Below are 18,035 nucleotides of genomic sequence, written 5' to 3'. Positions count from 1 at the left end.
CGTTTCTAGAGTTTAAAAAAATCCCATTATTTCAAATCTAACATCTAGGGCTCCAGGTGGATGTAGTGGCACAGGCCTGCAATGCTAACACCTCAGGAGGCTGAAGCAGGAGGACAGCAAGTTCCAGGACAGCCTCAACAACTTATTGAGACCCTGTCTCAAAACAGGACTGGAGATGTAGCTCAGTGGTATAAGCACCTTTGGGTTAAATCTCCAGAAAAAGGAGAAAAAAAAAGTGAACCCCAAATTGTTTTTTTGTTTTGTACTGGGGAGTGAGTTGTCCAGAGGTGCTTTATCACAGACCTACATTCCCAATCCTTTTTTTTTTTTTTTTTTTTCCTTTTCCTCCTTATATTAAGACAGGGTCAGGGCTAGGGTTGTGGCTCAGTGGTAGAGCGCTCACCTAGCACAGGGTTTGATCCTCAGCACCCCATAAAAATATTGTATCCAACTATAACTAAAAAGTATCTTTTAAAAAAAACAGGGTCTTACTAAATTGCAGAGGATCTTAGTTGCTGAGACTGACTTTGAACATGCCATCCTCCTGCCTCAGCCTCCCAAGGAGCTGGGATTATAAGGCATGTGCCATTGTCCCTGTCTGGGATCCAAAATTCTGCTGCTGACTGCTCCTTTCAGCAGCTGAATAAATGTAGACCTTGTCAGAGCCTGTGTACACAAATGGACGTAATTTATCCAACCAGGCCTCGACATTTGCAGTTAGAGAAGAAATTTGATGTAAGGAAAAGGAGATGACTGGAGAAAGCCTAGACAGTATAAATTTGTCTATATTTACAATCTGAGTTGAGGTGATTATGTGTACAAATACACATTGGGAAATAAGATGTCACTGGGCACATGTCTGTAGTTCCATTAACTGGGGAGGCTGAGGCAGGAATATCATAAATTTGAGATCAGTCTTAGCAATTTAGTAAGACTGTGTCTCAAAAAGGATGGAGATGTAGCTCAGTGGTAAAGCAACCCTGGGTTCGATACCTGGTACCAAAATAAATTAAAAATGCCAATGTTTCATGGAGATGGGTTCCCCTCTTTGCAAACCGAATAACAGACACCATCAACAGGATTATATATTAGTATGCCACCACCTTATGACTTCAAACTTCTCTAACCCCTACCTCACTTTTTGTCTAGAATCCATGAGAATTTCCCATCTTCTCACCCAATAGTTTATCCTCCATTTTTCCCCTGGTCCTTCAAATTCATATTCATCTCCAAATTCCCAAATTTATTAAGTGTGAGGGAAATAAAAGTTATAGTCACCAAAACCTTTCAAAATTCTTTCAGAATTGGACTTGGTGGTCCATGACCATAATTCAAGAAACTCAGGAGGGTCAGGCATGAGGACTGGAGGATGTCAAGTTCAAGGAAATTTAGCAAGACTATCTCAGAATAAAAAGTAAAAAGGGCTTGGGGCTGTGGGGCTGGGTTTGTGGATCAGAGACAGCATTTGCCTCACACATGTGAGGCACTGGGTTCAATCCTCAGCACCATATTAACATAAATAAAGAAAGATATTGTGTCCTTCTATAACTAAAAAAAAAAAAAAAAAAAAAAAAAAAAAAATTTAAAGGGGGGGCTTTGGGCTGTAGCATAGTGGAAGGGTGTACCTGGCTGGGTTCAATCCCCAGTATGTATGTATGAATAAATAAATAAATGGAATAATTGTGTTATATTAGGTAGGACTTTTTTTTTTTAAATACATGACAACAGTGGAATACATTACAATCCTTATTATACATATACAGCATAATTTTTCGTATCTAAGCATGAACATTTACGTCAATTTATGCCATTTTATATATATATATATATATATATATATATATATATATATATACTTTTTTTCATTACAATTCTTAATACATATATATATACCACAGTTTTTCATATCTCTGTTTGTATATAAGGTATGTTGACACCAATTCAAGTCTTCATACATGTACTTTGTATAATGATGACCATCATATTCCACCATCCTTGCTAATCCCTTTCCCCTTCCCTTTCCCTCCCACCCCTAGGCAGGACGTTTTTTGAAAGTATATGTATGAGAGCAAAAACTGTTTGAATGCCAAAGGGATGAATTATAATTTTATTAAAAATATAGCATCGGTTTCTCACACGTTTTTCTGTGGAATTTTTCTTTTCCTGTTGCATGAGAGAGAGAGCAATCCTAGTCCTTAAAGGGCCTCTACTACCCAAAAGGTAAAGACATAGGTTTGATCAATCAGTCTCTTTCTCCAATCTTGGCAGAATGATGCAAGCAAGTTGTAATAATTATAGTATTTTTCAGCAGCACTATAAAAGAACTTCAAGCAGTTACTGTTTTCAATAGTCTAAAACTGCTTGGTTTCTGTTTTTGAGTCTGGTTGTCCTGCCCTTTCTTCCACCCTGTGAACTTTTCATAACTGTTCAAATGATTTTTTGTTTAGTATATTTCTTTCTCTCTGATTCTCCCTCCCTGCACCCTTTCTCTCCCTTTTTCCCCTCTTTTCTTCCTGGCTGCCATGAATGGAGTAGCAATCCTCTGTCACATCCTCCACCATGCTGTTCTCCCTCACCTTGGGCCCAGAAGAATCAACTCAGGCCCACTATAGTCAGAAATTCATGGTCAGAACTTCTGAAACCATGAGCCAAAATACACTTTTTCTCCTTTAAGTTGTTCTTATAGGGAGGGTATTTTGATCAGAGTGATAAAAAGGTAACACAAGGGAAGCAAATTAGTTGAAATTAGTTGTGTCCTATAATGTTACTTTTCTGCATAACTCCATCTACATATAAGAGAAACTACACTTTCTCCTCTAGCAGTGTCTATTGTCCATCCATAGCTCTAGCAAACTTTTTTTTTTTTTTTTTTTTTTGGTACTGGGGATTGAACCAAGAGGCACTTAACTACTGAGCCACATCCCCAGCCATTTTTTGTATTTTATCTAGAGACAGGGTCTTACTGAATTGCTTAGAGCCTCACTAAACTGCTGCGTCTGGCTTTGAACTTGAGATCCTCCTGCCTCAGCCTCCCTAACTGCTGGGATTTTAGGCGTGTGCCACTGTGCCTCACCTCTAACCAACCTTTACAACTTTTCCTCAACAATACCTTCTAAACCCTCTATTTCTTTAGTTACCTGCCATAGCCTATTCATTACAGAAAACTGAAGATATAGCAACAATTGTTGCCAAGAGCTTGACATTTAATTTAGCTCCTGAGAATGATGGTTCTCTTTTTTCAAAATTGTTTTTTAGTTATTGATGGACCTTTATTTTATTTTTATGTGGTGCTGAGGATTGAACCCAGTGCCTCACACATGCTAGGCAAGCACTCTACCACTGTGCTACACTCCCAGCCCAATGATGGTTCTCTTGATGACTGTAATAATCTAATTTGGATACTATTTAGGAGGGGGAAAATGTGATAGAAACACAGAATCATACTTCTTTGTTAACTTTAAAATGCAAGTTTAGAGATTACTTAGAGGATTACTTCAATCCAGTGCTGTGGCACACACCAATAATCTCAGCTAATGTGGTAGGTCGAGAAGGAAGGAGAATCACAAAAATCGAGGCCAGCCTGGATAATTTAATGAGACCCTATCTCAAAACCAAAAAAGGGCTGAGCCGGGTTAATCACCAGGTTAATCACCAGGTTAATTTGGATCATCATTAAATTGACTCCTATATCTGTTAATGAAGAGGTTTTGTTTTGCTGCTATTGATGTTTTTCTTTTCTTTTTTTTCCTTACATGGAGATTTAATCCAGGGGCCTTGTACCAGAGCTACATCCTCAGCCCTTTTTTTATTTTGAGACAGGGTCTTGCTAAATTTCTGAGGCTCTGCTTGAGTTTGCAATCCTCTTGTCTCAGTCTCCCGAGAAGCTGAGATTACAGGTGTGCAACAACGGGCCCAGCTAATAAGGTTCAAAAGTAATACTTTTTTCATTTATTAATGTCTCCTCAGTAAACTTTTTTTGGGTGGTGCTGGGGATGAACCCAGGGTCTTGTGCATGCAAGGCAAGCACTCTACCAACTGAGCTATATCCCCAGCCCTATGTCTCCTCAGTAGGGCCATCGATAGTTATTACTAGAATGGTATTGGTAATGGACTCATATAATGCCCTTTACTTGGGAAGACTGATTAATCAAGCGTTGAGTCTCAGCCATAATCATTGCTGGGATGGCGGCTGATTGATTACCTAGACCATCCAGCTTCATTGGAAAAACGGGGATCACTACAGCCGCTCTGTCATTACCCCGACGAGATTGAGATTTAGTAATTAAGCACAGGCATAAAACGTTAACAATTTAATACATTTGTGTCCTCATCTTTTTTCCCAAGCCTTCCAACTAATCCTAAATGTTTATTAGGCCTCCAAATAGGCCAGGAATTCAGTAAAAGAAGGGAGCCCCCTGCCTAGGGACTGGGAGAGAGGGACTGGGTCCAGGTAAGTCAGGTCGACTGCCACGATGCTTGTCGCAGCCAAGGAACCGAGATGCGGGGTGGCGCCGAGGGCATCTCACCCGGATTTTGACCCGCGGGGAAAAAATGGGGCGGGAGCCGGGTGAGAGCAACGCGGTACACCAGTTGGAGTAAACGCTACCCGACAGGGCGGCGAACCCCAGCGTCCGTGTCCCACCCGGCTAAAGCGGGTGTGGAAGGAGGCACAAAATGGCGGAGCCTCACGTCCGAGGGTGGGCGACTCCCTGCCGGCGCGCGCCGTACCCTTCCAGACGGTTTCCGGACCTTCAGAACCGGAAGCGAGGCCTGGGCGCGCGCCCGAGCGAAAGAAAGTGGGGCCACTTTCCCGGAAGTGCCTGTGCCTTTTACCCCGCGCCTGGCCTCACGGTTTCCAGGGTTCCTTGTCTTGAGAGTGCTAGGGGAGGGAACCTGCAACTTGTCTGCTCGCAGTTCTCCTTGCCACTCTCGGGGAGGGCGGGACCCAGGACTTTGTCTTCTGTAGAGGGGGAAGAGTTTGGCAGACCCGAAGTCCAAAGCGTCATTCCCAGTAGTAAAGGAGAGGGACGGAATGGACGGCCTCCTAACTCCTAGGGAGTCCGCTAGATTTATTGCAGAAAATAGTCAGGATGTGTTCATTGATAGCGAAGGCGTGCGGAGGGTGGCCGAACTGCTGCTTGCCAAGGCCTCGGGGCCGGAGTTACGCGTGGAAGGGTGGAAAACTCTTCACGAGTTGAACCCCAGGGCCGCCGATGAGGCCGCGGTCAACTGGGTGTTTGTGGTAGACACGCTCAACTTCTCCTTTTGGTCGGAGCGGGATGAGCACAAGTGTCTGGTAACGTACAAGGGGAAGACCTACAGTGGGTACTGGTCCCTGTGCGCCGCAGTTAACAGAGCCCTGGACGAAGGTTGGTGTCCTGCTCGCGGTTGGACCCGGCAGCCTTTGAGGTTTTAGTTCTCTGGGACGGGGGTGGGGGGTTCAGGGGCGGGTGTCAAGGAGCGGGTTGGGTGTTAGAATTATATGTTAGGGCGATCTTGAAGTTCTTCCTTGCTAGTCTCTCTGCTTAATATAAAAGCAAGAGAAGAAGCATATTCAGTGGAAAATAACATGCTTTTAGTATCTCACCATAAGAAAAAGAATGCCACTTTAGTGACACCTGAAGAACAAAGGGACAGATATTATGAAACGTAGTCAAAATGCATGTGATGTTACATTGCAATAGTTAGAAATGGGGAATAAGTAGTAGAAAATGAAGGTTTTGCTTTTGATTGCTGTTTTATGCACTTCTAATGCATTTCTGCAGCACTTGGTTTTACATAATTGCATGTTATAAAACCAAGGGTCTGCTGAATTCTCAAAGCATGACATTGTTCCTCTGATTTTTTTTTAATATTTTCTCTCTAAAGGAATTCCAATAACTAGTGCCTCCTACTATGCCACAGTGACCCTGGATCAGGTTCAGCATATATTTCGTTCTGACACAGATGTATCCATGCCTTTGATAGAAGAGAGGCATCGGATTCTCAATGAAACCGGGAAAATTCTATTGGAGAAGTTTGGAGGCTCTTTTATTAATTGTGTCAGAAAAAGTGAAAAAAGTGCACAGAAGTTAATGCACCTGGTCGTTGAAAATTTTCCTTCATATAGAGATGTGACTCAGTTTGAGGTGTGTTTTTTTTTTTTGTTTGTTTGTTTTTGTCTTAATAGTTCTCTCAGTGTTAATTCTTTTTCTTCCAGAATTCATTTTAAGAATAAAAGCTTACACCAGGTGTGGTGGTAAACACCTGAAATCACAGCAACTGGAGCGGCTGAGGCAGGAGGATGGTAATGAAACCTGTCTCAAATAAAAAAAATTTAAAAAGGACTGGTGATGTAGCTCAGTGGTAAAGTGTTCCTGGGTTCAATCCCCAGTAAAACAAACAAACAAACAATTTCTTGCAAAGTTCAGTGTATATATATACTATGTATTTTCTTTTTCATATACAGTATGCTTTCACAATATTATTTGTTTATAGTACAAAAAGTTAATTTTTTTTTTTTAAATGCTGGGGATTGAACACCAGGAATGCTTAACCACTGAGCCACAGCCCTTTTTATTTTTTATTTTGAGAGAGGGTCTTGCTAAATCTTTTAGGGCCTCATTAAATTGCAGAGGCTGGCCTTGAACTTGTGATGCTCCTGCCAAGCCACTGGGATTACAGGTGTACACCACCATGTCCAGCCAAGATTTTTTAAATTGCAGGTCACACACACACATACAAAACTAGAAAAAACTTAAGCAAGAATCTTTAGATGGGTGTTTGGGATAGGAACATACCAGATTAGGGATTCAAATGCCAGCAGCATTCAGCCTCTCATCTTTGCCTCTGTTAGCTCCATGTATCTATAGACTAACTTTCTCCATGCAGTGAAACAACTAAAGGTTAATGTCCTTGCATTATTTGCATCTTATTTCTTTGGCCACTGGACAGAAAGAAGGAGAGAGATACTTTTTCTCCATGCCAATTCTAAAACTCCTGGACAAAAACTGAACTGGCACAGATTATGACCAGCTCAGTACTGCTGCTGGGAATGGATGGGACAGAGAGGCAGTTCCTAGAACAGAGTCTGTAGGCCACTGCTGAATTCCATTCTGTTTTATTTTGATAATGCAAAGGTTACTTTGAAATTCATCTTTGTCTTCAAAGTATGTCATTTCAGAAATCATGAATCAAGTTCCTTGGTCCATCATTGAGGCTAATTATGATGAACAGTATGTAAAAGAAATCCATCTGCCAGTCATGTGGCTGGTAATCCATGTATTCCAAAATCAACATGGTTGTAGTACAGCAAGGATCAGGATTAAAAATTAACATGACTTTAGGATGGAATGAATTGAGAGCACTGTGTAGTTTGTTTACTTGCAAGTTGTCTTTTTTGTTTTGTGGCGAAAGGTGAATTTTTTTTTTAAATATTTTTTTAGCTGTAGATGAACATACAGTATCTTTACTTATTTTTATATGATACAGAGGATTGAACCTAGTGCCTCACGCATGTGAGGCAAGTGCTTTACCACTGAGTACAGCCCCAGCCCCATGTGAATTATTTTTGTAGAGTTTCTATTTCATTTACCAAGAAGTTCATTAATTTTAAGGCAGATGCATTTTATTTATTTATTTATTTTAAAGAGAGAATTTTTTAATATTTTTATTTTTTAGTTTTCGGTGGACCCAACATCTTTATTTTATTTTTATGTGGTGCTGAGGATCGAACCCAGCGCCCTGCGCATGCCAGGCAAGTGCGCTACCGCTTGAGCCACATCCCCAGCCCAAGGCAGATGCATTTTAAAATGAATATTGACACACGAACTATTTCTCATGAGTGCTCATAAGGTTTTACGAAAAATTTCCCAAATGTAACAACAACAAACACACTGAAGAATTCTTGCTGGGCATGGTGGTGCACACCTGTAATACCAGTGATCAGGAGGCTGAGGCAGGAAGATCACAAGTTCCAAGCCAGCAAATGAATAAAAAATAAAAAGGATCAGGGTTTTGGGCTCTGAGGTAAAGCATCTCTGGGTTCAATCCCAAGTACCCCTCCACCATAAGAAAAAATTAACATGAATTATGTTGCAATCAGATACACACACACACACATATGTATGTATGTGTATATATATATATATATATATATATATATATATATATATATATATATATTTAAACTAAAGTTTTAAACTTTTCAAAAAACTACTGTCTAGATGTTAAAAATAATAACTAGTTGGGGTCAGGTGATGTGGTTCATGCCTGTAACCTGAATTACTCAGGAGGCTCAGGCAGAAGGATCACAAGTTAAGGCCAGCTTGGGCAACTTAGTGAGAACTCATCTTGAAAAAAATAAGAAGGCCTTGAATGTAATGTGGTAAAGTAACACTGGGGTCAATTTCCAGTACTAAAAAAAAAAAGAAACTAGTTGAATTATAGTGACACTAAAATATGCATATGAAGTAATGTTATTGAAAAAGAATACTAAATAGTACCGGATTACATAATTTATATTTTATGTTCTTTGAAATAGGAAGCAAATTTTGAGTAATAGAGATAACTATGTTAGATTCTTTTGTTTTCTATAAATTCTTTTATTTTTTTTTTAATTTTTATGTGGTGCTGAGGTTTGAACCCAGTTTCTCATGCATGCTAGTTAAACACTCTACCACTGAGCCACAATCCCTGTCCTGTTTTCTATAAATCCTAAAAGCAAGACTATTCTGCTCTTGAAGAAACAACTTTTTTCTTTTTGGGGGGCGGGTACTGAGGATTGAACTCAGGGGCACTCGGTACCACTGAGCCACATCCCCAGCCCTATTTTGTAATTTTATTTAGAGACAGCATCTCTTAAGTATCACTAAGCATTGAATTGCTCAGTGCCTCACTAAATTGCTGAGGCTGGCTTTGAACTCGAAATCCTCCTGCTTCAGCCTCCCAAGCCACTGGGATTATAGGTGTGCTCCACTATACCCGGCTTCTTCTTCTTCTTCTTTTTTTTTTTTTTTTTTTTGATATTGGGGATTGAACTTAGGAGCACCTTATCATTCAGCTACATTCATAGCCTTTTTTATATTTTAAATTATTTATTTTTTTTTTTTTTGAGATGGGGGTGTCACTCGGGTTGCTTAGGGCCTCACTAAATTTCTGAGATTGACCTCAAACTTGTGATCCTCCTGCTTTAGCCTCCCAAATTGCTGGGATTACAGGTATGTACCATGGCACCTGGCACATGTGTCTTTTTAAAAATAGCATTTATAAAAGCTGGGATTTTGGCTCAGAGGTAGAGTGCTCACCTAGCACGCATGAGGCACTGGGTCAGCACCACATAAAAATAAAATAAAGATATGTGTCCACCTATAACTAAAATATAAATATTTAAAAAAATAGCATTTATAAAGCTTTCAGATGCCCTGGTAACATTTATATCTTCTCCATTCATCAGGGGAAAAGAATTTCTTTTTATAAACGAGCCCAAATCCTTGTGGCAGACACATGGAGTGTGTTAGAAGGAAAAGGAGATGGCTGCTTTAAGGATATCTCCAGTATCACTATGTTTGCTGACTATAGATTACCTCAGATTCTTGTTCACCTTGGAGCCCTGAAATACTCTAATGAACTACTGAAGAAGCTTCTTAAAGGTTTGCAACTTTAGCTCATTATTTGTTATTCTATACATTGTTGTTAAATCTGTTTAGTTTCTTTCACAAAAAAAAAAAAAACTCTACTTAAAAAAAAAGGCACTATTGTTAAAAATATATGTGAAGAAAAATGTAAGGGCAATTGAAATATAGGAAAAATGGCTCTTCTTGTTTATACTATGAAGTGTGGATATTGTTGAAAATTGTGTTATTAGAACATTACAAAACCCTAATAAAATAAAACCTAAATTTATGGTACAAGGAGATATACAGTATAGGTGTAATATTTGAGGAGCATTAATTTAGCTGAAGAGGACACTGCATATTAATATAAAGGGTGGAATGAGAGATAGGTAATATTTACAGAATTTTGAGTCAGAAGGCTGTAACATCATCCCCTCTGATTTATCTTTATCTTGCACAAATGACTCCCTTTTCTACCCTTGTTTATTCAACATTACTGGATATATTTTTTTCCCCTTTGGAGACATGGTCTCACTAAGTTGCCAAGACTGGCCTCAAACTTGCAATCCTCAGTCTCCCAAGTAGCTGTTTTGTTTTGTTTTTGTGGTGCTGGGGATTGAACCCAGGGCCTTGCACATTCGAGGCAAGTGCTCTATCAACTGAGGTATATCCCCATCCCCAGATATAATTTTTGATATCAAGACTGGGGGCATAGCCAGACATGGTGAGTCATGTCTGAAATCTTAGCTACTTGGGAGGCTGAGACAAAAAGGGGGCAACTTAGCCTGGCCAACTTAGCCAGATCCTGTCTCTGAATTTAAATTAAAAAAAAAAAAAAAAAAAAAAAAAAGGGCTGGGAATGTGGCTCAATGATTGAGTGTCCCTGAATTCAATCCCCAGTACCAAAAAAAAAAAAAAAAAAAAGACTGGGGCTATTATTGTATATAAAATAGGTAAATTGTGTTGAGAAGTTTGTGTAAAAATTATTTTAAAACAAACAATACATTTCTTTGATAAAGCCGTGCTTGGTGGTGCACATTTGTAATCCTGCTGCTTTGGGAGACTAAATAACAGAATAACAGAAATGTTCTGGAGGCCAGCAATCTAAAATTAAGGTGTTGGCATGACCTTCCTCCTTCTAAAGATTCTTAGGAATCTTCCTTGCCTCTCCCCAGATTTTGGTGAATGACAGGGCTTCGTGTGTATTGTAAAACTCTGTGCAAGGTTGCAGATTGGTGGCCAGAAGCCAAATATAGCCTGTAGGTGTATTTTGTTTGGCCTGAACAGTACTTTAGGCAGTTTACAATGTCTGATCCCTGTAGGCATTTGAGTTGTTGAACTGTACTATATTCTCAGTGGCAGCCAATGCCCACCCTTCAGAATTAGATATATCCTGGAGATAGGTACTGAATAGACGGGGGGTCTTACGTAAGATTGTAGCTCCATATTAAGGCAGAGCTGACTTAAGGATCTCGAATCCAAACAACAGTGATCATTTTCTGTGCTCAGGTTAACAACTTTGGTATCCTGCATTTTTCCTGATGCACGTATGATGTCCCCAAGACAGTATTCAGCCAGCTAAGGGAGAAAGATCCTGTTTATTGGGGCCACAGAGTCTTTCAAAATTTGAAATAGTATTTTTTCCCCTGGTAACCCACTTTTAAATCCTTTAAAAATAATAATAACAATAAATTAATAATAACCACCAATAATTATTAATTTAGTAATCTATAATTATTTATATAATCAATAATTGTTGAATTATCTAATAATTATCAAATTATTAAATAATTAACAATTTAATTTATTATTTGTGGTTACTAATAAATAATTATGTTACTAATAAATCAATAATTATAAATAAATAATCATTTTTTATTTTTTTATTTGTTGTTGATTTATTATTATTTGTGGTGCTGGGGATGGAACTCTGGGCTTCATGCATGCTAGGCAAGCTTTCTACCAACTGAGCTATATTCCCAACCCCTAAAAAAAATCAGACTTGTTTTCATCCTTTCCTTTTATTCTTTCTTTTTTCTTTTCTGTTCTCTCTCTTTTTTTTTTTTTTGCTGTCATATTTTATTTTATTGATTGATTGATTGATTGATTGATAGATAGATACCGGGAATTAAATTCAGGAGCACTCAACCACTGAGCCATATCCCCAGCCCTCTTTTGTATTTCATTTAGAGACAGGGTCTCACCGAGTTGCTTAAGCACCTCACTTTTGCTGCGGCTGGCTTTGAACTCAGGATCCTCCTGCCTCAACCTCCCAAGCTGCTGGGATTACAGGCGTGTGCCACTGAGCCCGGCTTGCTGTCATATTTTTAAATTTAGAATTATTTCATCTTCATTAACAAATGTTTATTTAGGGAGCAAGTATGTGTAAGGTGCTTGCTATTCTAGGTCCTGGGAATATTGAGCGAAACAAGCCATCCAGTCCTTGTGAAATATAAATTTGTAATTTTGCACTAATGTCTGAGTTTAGAAAATATTTTTTTCTCTCCATTTTTTTAACCCTTGCAGGAGAAATGCTTTCATATGGGGATAAGCAGGAGGTGGAAATCAGAGGGTGCTCCCTGTGGTGTGTTGAATTGATCCGGGATTGTCTTCTGGAACTTATTGAAAAAAAGGGTGAAAAGCCTAATGGAGAGATCAATTCCGTTCTTCTGGATTTTTACTTATGGGACTATGCCCGTGACCATAGGGAAGATATGAAAGGAATTCCATTTCATCGTACACGGTGCATATATTATTGACCCTAAGCAAACTGATCCAAAGAAAACTGCATTTTTATATTATATAATTATTTGTACAATTTTGTTTTGATGTTAAGAGAAGGTTGTAAAGGTTATGGAGACAAGAAAATTGATTATCCCATCTCACTTAAATTTTTTTTTCCTTATCTGGGCATGATGGTACACACTTGTGATTCTAGCAATGTGAGAAGCTGAGGCAGGCAGACCCAAGTTTAAGGCCAGCCTCAGCCTCTTAGCAAGACTCTGTCTCAAAATAAAATTAAAAAAAATTTAAAGGACTGGGGTGAAGCTTAGTGGTAGAGTGCATCTAGGTTCAGTTCCTTAGTACCAAAATACATAAATAAATGATAAATTAAAAATTTTACTTTTTTTTGTACCAGGATTGAACCAAGGAACACTTACCCACTGAGCCACATCCTCAGCCCTTTTTTATTTTTTTCAGAAACCAGCCCTTGCTAAGTGGCTGAGGCTGGCTTTGAATTTGAGATCCTCCTGCCTTAGCCTCCCCAGCTACGGAGGTTAGAGGTGTGCATCACTGCGCCTGGCTTTGTGCCTGCTTAGTTTTGACAATATTTTCTCTTTTGTGCACATATGGTTGACAGAAATAATAGAGGAACTTAAATACTTTCTTTAAATTCTGGATTTTAAAAATGTAATCATGCCTTATAGTGTGATTAATCTTTAGTAATAATATTCTCTTCATTCAATTGATGATAGCTTTTTTCAACTTGTAGTAATTTTTTCTCTCCTTTTTTTTTTTTTTTTTTTTTTTTTTTGTACTAGCGATTAAACCCAGGGGTATTTTACCACTGACTATATCCCCAGGCCTTTTTATTTTTTATTTTGAGACAGGGTCTCACTAATTTGCTGAGGCTGGCCTCACACCTGTGATCTTCCTGCCTCAGCCTCCCAAATTGTTGGGATTACAGGTATATGCCATCACACCTGACTAACACATATAAAAGGTTTACAATAAGTTATCACTTCCCTGTTGCAGAACTCAAAGTACCTACTAAGCACTTATTTCCCATTTCTGCTACCACCTTCCTTCTAATAGATCTTGATTTTGTGAAATAGCCACAGTAATTCCATTTTCCTTCATATCCAAGATAGATTGGTTCCAGGGCACTCTCTGCCACCATATCAAAATCCAAGACCCTAATTTAAGGTCTCACAAAATGGATAATATTTATATATAAGCTATGCACATTTTCCCATAAACTTTAAATCATCTCTAAATTAGTTATGATAACTAATACAGTATAAATGTTATATAAGTAGTTGTTATCATTATTCCCTAAACAGTACAGTATAAGAAAAAGTGTTCAGGTCAAAATATTTTTGATTTGTGGTTGATTGAATCTATGGATGCAGAAACCACAGATAAGGGAGACTGACCATTTTTTGTTGGATTGCTTTCACTTTGTGTGAATCTGAAATATGTGCCCTTTCCCTAAGCACTTTACTGCCATCTGCTGGAAATCTGTCATAATCACTTTACAGATGACAATCACTGTAAATGTGAATGAGGCCTCCTAGTATTGTGTAATAAACATAAGTAGTTTGGTGTCTGTCTCTTCCTTTTGTGACTCAAGAGAAGGTGATCTCATGCCCAGTTCCAGAGGTAGATCTGGCATAGTGTGAATGATTTCTTGTTCATGGTAATCCTATTTCTTTGCCTGTGATTGCTTCAGTAATGGGTAAATAATCTAGTTTTGGTTAGTGATGCTGGACTAGAGGGTTTCTAGAAAACAGTTCATCACATTCAAGAAAGATTGCCACATACATACACACACACACACACACACACACACACACACAAAGCAGGAAGAAAGAGTCATAGGAACTCAATGCAGTGATATATGCCTATAATCCCAGCTACTTTGGAGGCTCAGGATTGTAATTTGAAGCTGGCCTCACCAATTTAGCAAGACCCTCTATCAAAAAAATAAAAGGGGCTGGGGATGAAGTTCATCAGCTAGTACAAGACCCTAGATTCAATCCTCGGTACCTTAAAAAAAAAAAAAAAAAAAAGACATAGGAGATGGTCCTTTTCTTTTGAAATGATGTTGTCTATAAACATAACTGAAACTATAGTAGCCATTGTGTGAAGCCAAAGTCTACTGTGTACCTACTATGCCTGAGCTTGTTCTATGAACTGAGATAAACACATTACCTTTTCAATTAGTTTTCTGTAACTTGTACCAGAATACATCATGATAATTTCCCACATAATCTCTCTGCTCCTGCCATCTTTCCTGTACCTTTTCCTCTTCCCTTTCCCTCTTTTCACCCCTTCTTTTTTGTCTTTCCCTTCCTCCCTCTCTTTTGTCCTTCCTCCTCGTCCTCCTCTCCCCCGCTTTTTCTATTCCTTGCATTCTTTTTCCCTCCTTTCCCAGTTCCCTCTTTACCTCCTCTCCCCTTATCCCTTATCCTCCCAGCTTTCCTCCCTTCTCTGCCTTTCTTTCTTCCTGCTTTTCTAATATGTAAAAGAAAAGGCAATTCAGGGCTTTGTGGTGCTTCAGGTGTCACAGACCCAACTGTCTTTTCTCTTGTGCCATTGATCATAGCCTCGACTCATGATTCAAGATATCTGCACTCTAATCCTGCAGAATAACTGAAGAAGCAATGAAGTTGAAGAGTACAAAGAAAGGGTTACAAGGAAGGCTCCTGTAGCTACCACATTACATTTGTTTCCATCTCACTAACTAGAACTTGGTCAACTAACTGCCAGGGAGGCTAGGAAATTAGACTGTATTCTGGACATTGGTTACCAGCTAAACTATGTAAGGAGTATGGATGGAGATTGGGGACAGCAAGTTTTGGTGGCCAGAGTATGGATTTTATAATTTTCATACCCTATCTAGACCAAGATAATTTAAATAACATTTATGTAATGGTTTTAATAGATAATGATCATCATTTTTCAGATCTGTTAGTTCATTACAAAATGATAATGTAATTCTAATATTCTTGATTTTGTGGATCTTGTATTGGGGATAACTTCTCTTGGTGGATTTCAGGGTAGGCTGAGAACACAGAACCAGCTCCTGAAATTCCAGAAGAAAGGGGTGTTTTAGTCAGTTTTTTCACTGATGTGACTAAATGACCCGACCAGCACAACTGTCCTAAATTTAATTACAAGGGCCAGAGAATGGAGGGAGGAAGAGATAAAGGAAGTGGGATGTGGAAATATGGTCCAGAAAAAATTTTCAGCTATGTTGATTCATTCTACACACTCTTAAAGGTGATGAAACTATATGCAGCCCCCTACCAACACCCTCCATTCAGTTTTTAAATTTTTTTCCTCATAGTGCTGGGATAGAACTCAGGCCTCACAACTTGGTAGGCAAGTGTTCTACCACTGAACTACATCCCCAGGCCTTCCATTCAGTGTTTTTAAACACAGATTTCATTGGTTCTTTTTCAGTAGTCACCAAAGAATTTATCTTCCTCTATAAATTCAAGTAATTTAGCAAAAGTATTTTGTTAACACCTACCAATGAAAGTAAGCAGACTGGATTTATTACCTAATGCATTGAAGAGTGTCTTAATAAGAGGATGACTTGGGAGAGGATGTAAGAAAGCAGAGTTCTCTCCAGATGGGCTGCTGTCAAAAAGATGGGGCAATTGTACCATTGGCTATCTCAAATCTTATCTACAGGGAGAGAAGACTACATCGAAGAGCAAGCTGTTATTAGTAAAGAAATTGGCAGTCACATAATAGAGATAGAAGAATGTTTGGTACTTTGTGTATGACACAGTGGTCTTATTTTTGTCTGCTTGCACAAAATTATGAAATGGTTTTATTTTGTCTTAGTTTATCATGGACTCTAGTGTCCTTTTTTTTTTTTTTTTTTTTTTTGGTACTGGGGATTGAGCCCAGGGGCACTTAACCTCTGGTGGGGGGGGGTTAAAAAAATAACATTTATAATATCAAAGATTTGTGGGAAAGGATCTTGCTGAGTTGCTTAGGGCCTCACTAAATTGCTGAAGCTGGCTTTGATTTTGCCAATCCTCTCAGTATCCCCCATTGCTGGGATTATAGGCATGTGCCACCGCACCAAGCAGTCTCTAGTATTTGTGTGTGTGTGTGTGGTGCTGGGTATTGAACCCAGGGCCTTACGCATGCGAGGGAAGCACTTTACAGACTGAGTTATTTCCCCAGCCCTCTAGTATTTCTTATGTTGGTATTTGCTGGGAGCCATCAGCCAAGTAGGTATGACAATTTCCTTGTCAGCGTACCCCCATGTTTCTTTAGTGGAAAGACTCATGGAAATAGGACATTTTGCAGGACATTGCATGTAAGGTGACCTTGCTCAAGGACTAGGGCGGATCCGTGTTTAGGGTGTTCCTGGTTTAGCATAATAGGAGATTAAGGTGTTCCCCCTTTAGAATAGGGCGGTTTAGCATAATAGGAGATTAGGGTGTTCCCCCTTTAGAATAGGGCGTATCCTGCTGCTGAGTTCCTCTTGAGTTCTTAGGGTCAGACAGTATATTTGGGAGACAGAAGCCCAGTGGAGTGGTGGATTTGGGCAGAGAACGTGGATTCCCCCAGAACATGTTTGTAGACTGCTGGTGTAAGTTTGGGAATAAAGAATTGCTGTTTGAATCAACAAGCTGTGTGGTGGCTCGTGATTTGTGCCCAGCCAGAGACTGCGGCAGGTATTGGTAGAAGAAAAAATCTGAAATGTCCTAAATTTAATTATAAGGGCCAGAGAATGGAGGGAGGAAGATGCCGCAGTCTTTTGCTGGGCACAAATCACGAGTCTCCACACAGCTTGTAGATTCAAACAGCAATTCTTTATTTCCGAACTCACACCGGCCGTCTACAAACACGCTCTGGGGGAATCCACGGTCTCTTCCCAAATCTCCACTCTGCCCTAATCCACTCTCTCCCAAATCCACTCCGCATGGGCTTCTGTCTCCCAAAATATACTGTTTGACCCTAAGCACTCAAGAGGAACTCAGCAGCAGGATACGCCCTATTCCAAAAGAGGAACACCCTAATCTCCTATTATACTAAACTGCCCTATTCTAAAGGGGAAACACCCTACTCTCCTATTATGCTAAACTGCCCTATTCTAAAGGGGGAACACCCTAAACACGGATCCTGCCCTGGTCCTTGAGCAAGGTCACCTTTCAGAAGTCCTTCCACTAGGCAGCATGGGAGTAAGCTGGCAAGGAATTTGTCATACCTACTTGGCTGATGGCTCCCAGCATCTCCCCCCTTCTGATTAATTAAACAACAAGTAATGTGGCTTAAGGACCGTGCCTGGTAGGTTGTCCAGTTCAACATATGGCTCTTACCCGTCATCGGAAAACTGACCTTTAGGTAACTGACCTTTAGGCGTCAGCCTCCTGTCTTAGGTTGATACCATTGCAACTGGATCATACCCGTCACTGACTACCGGTCCAGCATACAGCCATACTTGTGGATAGGTCTATGCACCAGTGGGGGGGTGAGGTTCTTTGCCTCACCTCTGTTGGCCCCCAAATTTGGCCTTGGTGCCAGTGGGGGAGTGAGGTTAATGTGGCTTAAGGACCGCGCCTGGTAGGTTGTCCAATTCAACATATGGCTCTTACCCGTCATCGGAAAACTGACCTTTAGGTAACTGACCTTTAGGCGTCAGCCTCCTGTCTTAGGTTGATACCATTGCAATTGGATCATACCCGTCACTGA

General features: G+C 39.7%; 1 protein-coding gene across 1 annotated transcript; it reads left to right on the top strand.

Annotated features, from left to right (window-relative positions):
• Positions 1-4,823: 4,823 nt before the first annotated feature.
• On the top strand, positions 4,824-13,919 carry Qng1 (Q-nucleotide N-glycosylase 1). The gene is made up of 4 exons (XM_076843515.2): positions 4,824-5,369; positions 5,869-6,128; positions 9,434-9,629; positions 12,120-13,919. Exons 1-4 carry the CDS (start codon positions 5,033-5,035, stop codon positions 12,350-12,352), a joined length of 1,026 nt encoding a protein of 341 aa, XP_076699630.1. The 5' UTR covers positions 4,824-5,032; the 3' UTR covers positions 12,353-13,919.
• Positions 13,920-18,035: the final 4,116 nt, after the last annotated feature.

Source organism: Callospermophilus lateralis, chromosome 2 (assembly GCF_048772815.1).
Source record: "Callospermophilus lateralis isolate mCalLat2 chromosome 2, mCalLat2.hap1, whole genome shotgun sequence".
In the NCBI taxonomy this organism is placed as follows: domain Eukaryota; kingdom Metazoa; phylum Chordata; class Mammalia; order Rodentia; family Sciuridae; genus Callospermophilus; species Callospermophilus lateralis.
Note: the sequence above shows the minus strand (reverse complement) of the source record. Positions and strands in the feature narration are given on the sequence as shown.

What these genes read in the sequence shown, in the direction of transcription:
- Qng1 (XM_076843515.2), top strand. Translation starts at nt 5,033, where the DNA reads ATGGACGGCCTCCTAACTCCTAGGGAGTCCGCTAGATTTATTGCAGAA. An exon ending in TAACAGAGCCCTGGACGAAG is followed by an intron (nt 5,370 to 5,868) that starts GTTGGTGTCCTG and finishes TTCTCTCTAAAG; the next exon opens with GAATTCCAATAACTAGTGCC. An exon ending in ACTGAAGAAGCTTCTTAAAG is followed by an intron (nt 9,630 to 12,119) that starts GTTTGCAACTTT and finishes TAACCCTTGCAG; the next exon opens with GAGAAATGCTTTCATATGGG.